The sequence below is a fragment of the Anser brachyrhynchus genome (assembly GCF_964034855.1).
Source record: "Anser brachyrhynchus genome assembly, chromosome: 22".
Classification (NCBI taxonomy): domain Eukaryota; kingdom Metazoa; phylum Chordata; class Aves; order Anseriformes; family Anatidae; genus Anser; species Anser brachyrhynchus.
Genome location: NC_137715.1, coordinates 3,684,548 through 3,694,688, shown reverse-complemented (window position 1 = coordinate 3,694,688; position 10,141 = coordinate 3,684,548). Strand labels below are relative to the sequence as shown.

At 66.6% G+C, this 10,141-nt stretch overlaps 1 protein-coding gene across 9 annotated transcripts; it reads left to right on the top strand.

Annotated features, from left to right (window-relative positions):
- The first annotated feature begins 73 nt into the window (after positions 1 to 73).
- On the top strand, positions 74 to 9,583 carry KCNH4 (potassium voltage-gated channel subfamily H member 4). 9 transcript variants are annotated; one of them, XM_080565271.1, is made up of 13 exons: positions 74 to 256; positions 2,682 to 2,915; positions 3,019 to 3,150; positions 3,439 to 3,566; positions 4,285 to 4,528; positions 4,676 to 4,833; positions 5,679 to 5,886; positions 6,040 to 6,234; positions 6,411 to 6,610; positions 7,000 to 7,249; positions 7,346 to 7,560; positions 8,529 to 8,833; positions 8,927 to 9,583. In XM_080565271.1, exons 1-13 carry the CDS (start codon positions 181 to 183, stop codon positions 9,234 to 9,236), a joined length of 2,655 nt encoding a protein of 884 aa, XP_080421397.1. In that variant the 5' UTR covers positions 74 to 180; the 3' UTR covers positions 9,237 to 9,583. The 9 variants fall into 9 exon arrangements, with proteins under 9 accessions (XP_080421397.1, XP_080421396.1, XP_080421390.1 ...); XM_080565270.1 differs by having other exon boundaries at positions 5,679 to 6,234; positions 7,000 to 7,560; XM_080565268.1 differs by having other exon boundaries at positions 122 to 2,915; positions 3,019 to 3,566.
- Positions 9,584 to 10,141: the final 558 nt, after the last annotated feature.

The window sequence follows — 10,141 nt, the reverse complement described above, 5'->3', positions numbered from 1 at the left end:
GGCGGGGGGGGGGGGGGGGGCGGAGCGGGAGCCCCGGGCGGGTCGGGCCGGGCCGGGCCGAGCCGAGCCGGGATTAACCGGCGGCGTTGGGGCCGCACCCGCGGAGGGGCCCCGGGGCGGCGGCGGTGCCCGGCCCGGTAGGAGCAGCCCCTCCGGGGGGGCGGGCGGCCCGGCGGGACCATGCCGGTGATGAAGGGGTTGCTGGCTCCGCAGAACACCTTCCTGGACACCATCGCCACCCGCTTCGATGGCACACGTAGGGCTGCGCCCCGGGACGGCGGCGGGGAGGGTGGGGGGGCGCCCGGGGCACCGGAGCCCCCCGGGGCTCGTCGGGACGCGACCCTCCGCGCTCTCCATCCCCCGGCCGGGCTCGGTTCCCCGGCCCCGTGCAGCCCCCGAGGTGACCGGGAGGGTCCCGGACCCTGCTGCCGGTGCCCCGGGAGGGTCCCGGTCCCGCTCAGCACCAGGGACAGAGGCGCCACCGTCGGCACCGGGCGCACCGGGAGGGGTCCAGGGCGCACGGGGGTCCCCGGGGAGAGAGACCCCAGCCGAGCACCCCTAGCACGGTCGGCACCGGGAGGGCTCGGGGTGGGCAGCACCCGGTGCAACGGCAGCACCCGGTCCCGGAGCAGCCCGGGGATGGGAGCGAGGGGCTGGGTGCTGCCCTGAGCAGCCCCCGGAGCTGGGTCCCGGTGCCAGGGGATGGCCCGGTGGCACGGCGCGTGCTTGTCACACTGGTGGCATACGGCGCTGCAGCCACCAGCATGGCCCTCGGGGACCCCGGTGTTGCACCGGCCAGCTCCGTGCTGGGCGCTGGTTCTTTGCTCCCGGAGCTCAGGTGCTGGGCAGGGCCCTGCCCGCCCCAAGGGGGCAAAGCATCAGCTTGGAGCTGTGTCCTTGGAAAAGGTGGGCACTGGTAGCTGTGTTCTGGGGCAGGGGTCCAACGCTGCCGGTTTTGGGGGCCGCTTCCCACAGCTGGAGGTGCTGGGGCATCCTTGGGAGCTGGGCTCCTCCCCGTGTCCGTGCCCCCGTGCCGGGGCCAGGACGGATTAAAGCCCTGGCACGTTGGAGAGGGGATTACGCGGGGGTGCCACGTGCCAGCTTCCGGCAGCACCACGCAGCCACCCGGGGATGGGTCGTGTTCGGCGCTGACCCCGCTCCTCCCCAAAATCACATGGGCCTCCCAAAATCATCTGGGTCTCTTGCGGTGCTGGGAGGGATGAAGACGATGCTCGGAGCCTGGGGTGTGCCGACGCCAGGGGGTTACCCCCCGGGACCGAGGGTGGCTGAGAGCATCCTGCTTTCATCCTGCATCCTGACAGCACCCTGCTTTCGCCGGCTCGAACCCGCCTTCCGGGCACTTTTAAATAGTGTCCGGCTTTGTGGGTTTGATGCGTCTCTTATCGGCTTTATCTGCCACGGAGAGGGGCTTTAGCCGCAGCGATCCACGGTGCGAATTAACCCTGCCTCTCCCACGCAGCCACTGGGCCCCTCATCCAGGCGAGCTGGCTGCTGCCGCAGGGGCTGTGCCCCCCTTCACGGCAAAGCCAATCCCAAATGCAAGCCATGGAAGCCCCTTTTCTTTTTTTTTTTCCCCTTTTTCTAATACCACACCCTGGACGCCACGGTAATCCTGGCTCCCCAGAGCCAAAATCTGGCCTTAGTCACAGCTCCCAGCTATTTTTGCTTCTCCGAGCTAATCCTGGGCTGAGCTGCGCCGCGGTGGCCCCGGTGCGCCTCCCATCGCACCAGGGCCGTGTGCGGCTCCCTCCTGCGTCCCTGCCCGGGCTGGGGTGTCCTGGCACGGCTCTGCCGTCGGTGCACGGGCCCTACAACCCTCTGTGGGTCTTCCCCCTTCTTCTTTGTGAAGTGGGCAGGAGGCATCCTTCTGGGTGCCTGGGCTGCGGGGTGCAGGGGTGCTGGGCTGGGGATCCGCAAGCTCGAGACCACGTCTGGATGCCGGCACCCGTTCTGCCCCCCCCGCTGCCGCAGCCCCTGCTGGCCGTGCACCCCCTCTTCCTTGCCACCCTCGTGCACACCCTTCCTCGGGCTAAAGCACAAAACCATCTGCCTGGCTGGCACCGAGCCCGCAGCCAGTGCCGCCGCGGCCCCGCTGGCAGAGCACCCGCCTGGCCCGGGGCTGGGAAAAGCTTTCCTGGGTGATGCCTCCAGGGAAACGGCAAGCTCCAGGGTGCTGTGACACGAGGGGCTCTTGCCCTGGCTTAGCCCTGACTCGGGGCTCGGCGGCATCGCTCGCGGAGCCAGGAGATGTGTCGGGGTCTTTCCCCTTCCAGCACAGCGGGGACCTCCAGGTCCTGGGGGTGGCAGGGCAGGGGGATGAGCTTGTCCTTGGGGGTCTCCCAGCTCAGATGAGGGATCGGCCCCACTTCACAGCGTGGGGCACGGTTCTCCACGGCTCTGCTGGCCCTCAGGGTGAGCAGGGGGCCGTGGGACAAGCCTCCCTGGCGGCCGTGGGTCCCCTGGTACAGATGGACGGGTGCGTGGCCACCATCGTGCTGCGGTAGGAGAGCGGGGTCTGCGGGCAGGATGGAGACCCGGCTCCTCTTCCCAGATGGACCCACGGACGGGGTGGCATTTCTGTGCCCCACCTTGGGGCGCAGGGACCATTTGTGCCCCCCCCCCCCCCCCGAGCCCTCAGGGGCCGCCGTGTCTCCTTGCAGACAGCAACTTCATCCTGGCCAACGCGCAGCTCCGCCGCGGCTTCCCCATCGTCTACTGCTCCGACGGCTTCTGCGACCTGACCGGCTTCGCCCGCACCGAGGTGATGCAGCAGAAGTGCAGCTGCCGCTTCCTCTGCGGGGCCGACACCAGCGAGGCCGTCCTGCAGCGCATCGAGAAGGTGCTGGACAGCAAGCAGGAGTGCCAGACCGAGGTCTGCTTCTACAAGAAGGGGGGTGAGTGGCGCTGGGGACCTGCGGGCGGCTCCAGCCGGGGCTTGGCCCCGTGCCGAGCAGCGGAGGGGCTCTCCTGCCTTCCCGTCTCCTCTCCTCCGCGCAGGAGCGGCGTTCTGGTGCCTGCTGGACATCATGCCCATCAAGAATGAGAAGGGGGAGGTGGTGCTCTTCCTCTTCTCCTTCAAGGATATCACGGAGAGCCGGGGCAAGAGCCACGCGGGCGACAAGAAGGAGGGTGAGCCGTGGCTGTGGGATGGGGATGGGGTGCAGGGAGCATCAGCAGCGCGTGCAGGGGGCACGTGGAGAAGGGGTTCCCAGCCCCAGCCTGGTTTTTTTTGTCCCAGCTTGGTGCCACCCATGCAAGGAGGGGTCCCCAGCCCCCCTCTGTTGCTCCAGGTGGCTCCCAGGGCAGGGGATGGGAGCAATGGGACCAGTCCCACGGCCACGGGGCTGAGAGCCCACGTGGGGACCCGGTCCCCCAGCAGCAGCACGGCCGCTGACCAAGCACATCTCATCACTGCAGAGAAGCAGAGGAGCAAAAAGCCCAGGAGCTCGCACCTGCGGGCGGCGCGGCGGCAGGGCCGCACGGTGCTGCACCGGCTCAGCACCCAGTTCGCCCGGCGGGACCGCAGCGAGATGAAAATCAACCGGGTAAGGGGCTGGGGGTGCGTGCACAGCCCGCTCCCCCCGGGACGCTCCCCCCGAGGCACCGAAATGCCCTCGGCCCCGGGAAGTGCAAAGGCTGCAGCAGGACCTGACTGTGCCGTGGGGAGAGCAGAGCTTTTGGCAGCTCTTGCCACCTTCTCCTCTCCTCGTGCGTTAGCTGTGTTGAAACCCAGCTGCTCAGGCTCCGGCAGGGCCGTGCTTGCCCCAGGGGAGCGCCGTTACCAGGAGCTGGCAGCCCGAGCAGTGACGTCCCCGTGGCAGCGGCCCCGTGCCAGCCTCCTCCTGGGGCTGGGGGGCTCCGGCGCGGGGTCCCCAGGGCACGGTCAGGAGATGCTGAGCCACGGAGGACGGGGTTGGGACGGCACCAAAGCTATCGCTGCCCATGCAGAGGGTGCTGGTGGGCTCTGCCCCCACCACATCTGCACCTGAGACCGTTCTGGGCAGCAGCTGGCGCTGCGGGTGGATTACTGCTCATGGCATTAGCACGACATTAATTAATGGGCCGTAAGCGGGTACCCCGCGCCTGCCTTTGTGGGTGACCTCCGCACAGCCCGCGTGCGACGTGCCCCGCTGGGCGTGCGTGCGCCCATCACCGTGGCATCGGGGCTGACAGCCGGGGGCGCCCCAGGCCGGCAGGGACCAGGGGGACGGGGTCTGCAGTGCGGGGCTGCCCCCGTGCCACCGCTGCCCTTTGCTCCCCCAGAACGTGTTTGAGACCAAGCCGTCCGTCCCCGAGTACAAAGTGGCCTCGGTGCAGAAAGCCCGCTTCATCCTGCTCCACTACAGCGTCTTCAAGGCCCTGTGGGACTGGCTGATCCTGCTGGCCACCTTCTACGTGGCCGTCACCGTCCCCTACAACGTCTGCTTCACCGGCACGGAGGACAGCCTCTCGGCCGCCCGCAGCACCATCGTCAGCGACATCGCGGTGGAGATGCTCTTCATCCTGGGTAGGGATGCTCAGCCCGGGGCTGAGCACCCACGGGGGCACGAGGATGCGCTCGGACGGGACCAGGGTTGATCCCCGTCCCCCCCCCCAACCCGGCTGCCCCATCCGTAGCGGGGTGTTCAGGGCTGTTTTGCTCTCCCCGGGGCAGATATCGCCCTGAATTTCCGGACGACGTACGTGAGCCAGTCGGGCCAGGTGGTGTACGAGCCCCGCTCCATCTGCATCCACTACGTGGCCACCTGGTTCTTCGTGGACCTGATCGCCGCCCTGCCCTTCGACCTGCTCTACGTCTTCAATGTCACCGTGGTGAGCTCCGGGGCCCTGGGGGCCAGCTCGGGCAGCAGGGGGGAAAGCAGAGACCGCAGCTATCGGGGGAAGCCTCCCAAAAAAAGAAAACGACCTCGGCCAAGGCCAGGGTGCAGCTGGGCTGGGCAAGCTGGAGCGGAGCAGGGAGCGGTGCCCTGAGAGGGGAGGCCACGGTGTGAGGGCACAAGCAGCGGTTTCCTAAAAATGCTGCCAGGGGACTGAGGCTGCAGCTGGCAGGAGGGATCCTCTGGGCTGAAGGCAGCTGAGCTGAGCTGGCCAAGGAGCTTCTCCGTTGTCCCTGTCCCAGCAGGGTCCGAGCCCAGCATCTGCTACGGCTCAGCTCCTGCCCTGTTCCCCTGCCCAGTCTCACTGCCCTGGGCTCCTCCCGATGCCTGGTGCGGTGCTGGGAAGAGTCAGAAGGACGGAGAAGGAGCTTTGGGCAAGGTGGGAGTCCCTGGGGGAGCTCAGCACCGCTGCACATCCGACCCAGCCTGAGCCAGGGCATCTGGCTCTCTTTGTCCAGGACCCTCGCAGGCGAGGCTCAGCATCTTGCTGCCATTTCCCCTTGCAGAGCGGATCAGCTCAGCTCTCTGCCAGCACGGCTTCACCATCCCCAGCCTCTGACAGCAAATCCACCGCTCCTCCTCCTGCCGGCTCGCCTCCCTCCCCTCTGCTGGGGCGCCCTGAGCAGGGTGACGGGGACGGAGGCTGCTCGGGGAGGGAGCGCTTGCCCAGCCTGTCCCGTAGCTGTGGCGGGTGGTGAAGGGTCCCTGCCCCGGGGGGAGGCAGGTGGGGGTCCCTCCTTGACCCTCGCGCTGGGTTCACCCTCGTGCCCCGCTCCCCAGACCTCGCTGGTTCACCTGCTGAAGACGGTGCGGCTGCTGCGGCTGCTGCGGCTGCTGCAGAAGCTGGACCGCTACTCGCAGTACAGCGCCATGGTGCTGACGCTGCTCACGTCCATGTTCGCGCTGCTGGCCCACTGGATGGCCTGCATCTGGTACGTCATCGGCCGCAAGGAGATGGAGAGCAACGACCCGCTCACCTGGGACATCGGTGAGCGGGGCTGCGCGGCGCCGGGGCCGCCGGGGGTCCCCGCCGGTGGTGGGATGGAGCGGGCAGGGGGTGGGCAGCAGGGGGGAAGCAAGATCGGGGCAGGGACGGGAGGCGTGCTGAGCACCAGCACTGACCCCTGGCTGTGCTTGGCAGGCTGGCTGCACGAGCTGGGCAAGAGGCTGGAGGCTCCCTACATCAACAACTCGGTGGGGGGCCCCTCCATCCGCAGCGCCTACATCGCCTCCCTCTACTTCACCCTCAGCAGCCTGACCAGCGTGGGCTTCGGCAACGTCTGCGCCAACACCGACGCCGAGAAGATCTTCTCCATCTGCACCATGCTCATCGGGGGTGAGGCGGGGACGTGGGGACCCGGGCAGGGCACCGTGGCGGGGAAGGCGATGGGTTTAGGGGAGAAGCCCCTTTTCTGCACGCTTCGGCCTCGTGTTGCTGGAGGGGGCAGAGCCCAGACCCTGCCCGGGTCCCCGGTCCTTACGCGGGCCTGACGCTGCCCGCCCGGCCCGCAGCGCTGATGCACGCCGTCGTCTTCGGTAATGTCACGGCCATCATCCAGCGCATGTACTCGCGCCGCTCGCTCTACCACACCCGCATGAAGGACCTCAAGGACTTCATCCGCGTCCACCGCCTGCCCCAGCAGCTCAAGCAGAGGATGCTGGAGTACTTCCAGACCACCTGGTCGGTGAACAACGGCATCGACGCCAACGAGGTAGGAGGGTTCGGCAGGGCTGGAGCAGCCTCTCTCCTGCCCCCCCACCCCGCTCACGGAGCTGGGGGTGACAGAGGTGGCAGGGATGGGAGCGCGGGGGGGGTGCGTGTGTGTGTGCAAGCGTGCACGCGTGCTGGTGTCCGTGCTCTGCTGCTGGAGGGATCAGAGCTGTGTGCCGGGGCTGGGGCAGGTTCCTGGCAGCACGGGGAGCGGGGACGTGCAGATAGAGCAGAGGCAGCCCCAAATCAACCGGAGCTGGGCTGGGTTTACCACCCAGGGCTGCTGAGCGGTGAGGTGCTCCGTCGTGCCGGGGCTGGGAGCTCGCTATCAGCCCCAGGCACCACCAGCACGCCGGCTCCTCTCCCCCACCCCCCGCCTCCCCCCCCCAGCTGCTGCACGACTTCCCCGACGAGCTGCGCGCCGACGTGGCCATGCACCTGAACAAGGACATCCTGCAGCTGCCCGTCTTCGGGACGGCCAGCCGGGGCTGCCTGCGCTCCCTCTCGCTGCACATCAAGACCTCGTTCTGCGCCCCCGGCGAGTACCTGCTGCGCCAGGGCGACGCGCTGCAGGCCAACTACTTCGTCTGCTCCGGCTCCCTCGAGGTGCTGAAGGACAACGTGGTCCTGGCCATCCTGGGTGAGGACCCCCACCCCATCCCACCCCGCAGCACCCCGTGGTGCCCGGCCGGCACGGGGGCTCGCGCTATAGCCCGCAGCCCACCCCGTCCCGCAGGCAAGGGGGATTTGATCGGCGCCGACCTGCCCAGCAAGGAGCAGGTGATCAAAAGCAAGGCGGACGTGAAGGCGCTGACCTACTGCGACCTGCAGTACGTGGGGCTGCGGGGGCTCCGCGACGTGCTGCAGCTCTACCCCGAGTACGCCGCCAAGTTCACGGCCGACATCCACCAGGACCTGACCTTCAACCTGCGGGAGGGCGGCGAGGTGGAGGTGGGTGCGTGTCCTCCCTCGCAGGCCCCTTCCCGGCCTCGCGTCCCCAGCGCCGGGAGCGGGGCTGGGGCTCTGCGTGGCCGCGGAAGGGGATTTTATCCGCTCCGTGCTCGTGGTCCTGAGGTTCCGGGGCTGGGGAGGGGGCCGCGGCTCTGCCCATCCCCCCAGCCATGCAGGTACGCCCCAGCTTCTCCCAGCTCTGCGCAACTCACGGAGTTTGCAGGCAAGAGAATTCGCAGCGCAGGAGGCTTGGAGGGCTTGGGAATGGGGGTGGAAGGGATTTGGGGACCCCCCAGGGAAGGCAGCCAGGGCGTGCCCCCCCCCCCCAGCAGGCAGAAGGCAGCGCCAGGGGCTGCGGGGTTTTGCCACGCTGCCGGGGGGGGGACGTCCCGTGCCGAAACAGCTCCGCACCGCTCGGCCTCCCCCGGCTCTGCTGCCGGCTCCGAGCAGCCGGGGGCTCTGCAGCGCGTCCTCCCCGGGGGCACCCACCGCCTCCGGGCCCTTTACAGACGGGGAGGGCGCTCCCTAAATCCTAAATCCTAAACCCAGCGCTTGGGAGAGGTGCAAATAAACCCCGGTGGATGCAAACGGCGCTTGCCGGTCCTTGCAGCTCTGGCTCGGGACGCGCAGAGCACCGGGAGCAGCAGAGGAGGGCCCCGTGCCACCGGGTGTCCCCCCCCCAGCAGGCTGCTGCAGGGACCGCTGCTCGGGGCTGGGGATTTCGGGTGGCACCGAAAGGCCGGGGGGGGGCTTTCGCACCGAGGTGGGCACGTTCAGGGCACGGGGGGCCGCTCGTGGCTGCTCCCCACCGCCCGGCTCCGTCCGCTCCCTCTCCCGCAGGGGCCCTGCCGCTTCTCCCGCTCCCCGCGCCTCTCGCAGTGCTGCGGGGACGGGGGGGCAGGCAGGGATTTTGGGGGGGGGGGCAGGGGGCCACTGACACCGGCCCTGACATCCCCCCGTACCCGCAGCCTCGCCCGGACGGCGGTGCCAGCCCGGAGAAGCCCCTTGCCTCCATCCCGGAGGACGAGGAGGAGCAGGACGAGGCCTTCCAGCGCTCGCCCGCCGCCCGCCGCCAGCTCTCGCTGCCCCCCAGGAGCAGCCCCGCACGCCGGGGGGGCGCGGGGAGCCCCCGGGGCTCGGAGCGGAGCAGCCCCTCGGTGCGGCACCGGGGGGAGGCCCAGCCCTCGGTGGCGGGGAGCAGCAGGGGCAAGAAGCCGCCCAGGCTCCTCATCCCCTCCCTGCACGCCCCCGAGCCCCCCGAGCTCAGCCCCAGGTAAGGCCGGGGGTCGGGGGCTGCGGGGGGAGGCGAGGCTGGGGGGGGAGGGGGGGGGGGCGAGGACCCATCCTCAGCCCTTCCCCACCCCAGGGTGGTGGACGGGATCGAAGACGCCGGGGGGCCATGGGAGGCGCAAACCTTCACCTTCGCCGCGGCCCCCCCGCTGCGGAGCGCACCGGGGGGCTCCCCCCCGCCAGGTACGGACGGGGAGCGGGGTTGGGGGGTGCGGGGGTGTCCGCCGGGGGGGTCCCCGGCCACCTGCGGTGTTTTCCCGGCAGGGTGCGGGGAGGGAGGCCCGGTGCTGGCGGCGGAGGCGGAGGAGGTGAAGGGGAGCGTCCTGAGGCTCAACGCCGAGGTGCGGAGGGACCGGGGCTGCGGAGGGGGGGGGAGTGTGATTTAATTTTTAATTTTTAAATTTTTAATTTTTTAAATTTTTAATTTTTTATTTTTTTTAACTTTTTTAAAAAAATTAATATTCTATTTTTAGTTTTTATTTTTTATTTTTAATATTCCATTTTTATTTTTATAATTTTATTTTTTTAATTTTCAATATTTTAAAATTTATTTTTAAATTTTAGTGTTTTTTAAATTTTAATATTTTAAATTTTTGTTTTTATTTTTAAAATTTTAATATTTAAATTTTTTATTTATTTCTTATATTTTACTTTATTTTTTATTTTATTTTATTTTTTATTTTTTAAATTTTAATATTTTAAATTTTAAATTTTATTTTTTAATTTTTATTTTTTAAAAATTTTAAATTTTATTTTTTAAAAATTTTTATTTTTTAAATTTTAAATTTTATTTTTTAAATTTTATTTTTTAAATTTTTATTTTTTAAATTTTAAATTTTAATTTTTTAAATTTTTATTTTTTAAATTTTAATATTTAATTTTTTATATTTTTTAAATTTTTATTATTTTATTTTTTTCTGCCCCCCCCCCAGATCAGCCGCCTCACCCGGGAGCTCGCCCACCTCAGCCGCGAGCTGCAGCGGATGCTGGAGCTGCTCCAGGGCCGCCCCCCCGGCTGCCCCCCCCGCCCTCCCCCCTCCCCCTCGCCGCCCCCCCGCCCCTCCCCGCTGCCCCCCCCCTCCCGGGGCTCCCCCTCCGCCAGCCCCCGGGCCAAACGCTTCCCCTCCCGGGGCCGCTCCCCTCACGCCTCCTGCAGCCCCCCCGGCCCCCCCTGGCCGGGCCCCGAGGCACCGTGCCCGCCGCCCCCCGGCGCCCCCCAGCCCGCTCCCCGCTTAGCCCGGCCGGCAACGGGCTCGCAGCCCCCGGTGCCGCCCCGCTCTGCCCGTTCCTC

Bases quoted from the DNA above. Each gene is read 5' to 3' on its own strand.
- KCNH4 (XM_080565263.1), top strand. From the start codon at position 2,573: ATGGACCCACGGACGGGGTGGCATTTCTGTGCCCCACCTTGGGGCGCA. The intron at 6,235-6,410 runs GTGAGGCGGGGA...CCCGGCCCGCAG, and splicing joins CTGCACCATGCTCATCGGGG to CGCTGATGCACGCCGTCGTC. The intron at 8,834-8,926 runs GTAAGGCCGGGG...TCCCCACCCCAG, and splicing joins CCCCCCGAGCTCAGCCCCAG to GGTGGTGGACGGGATCGAAG.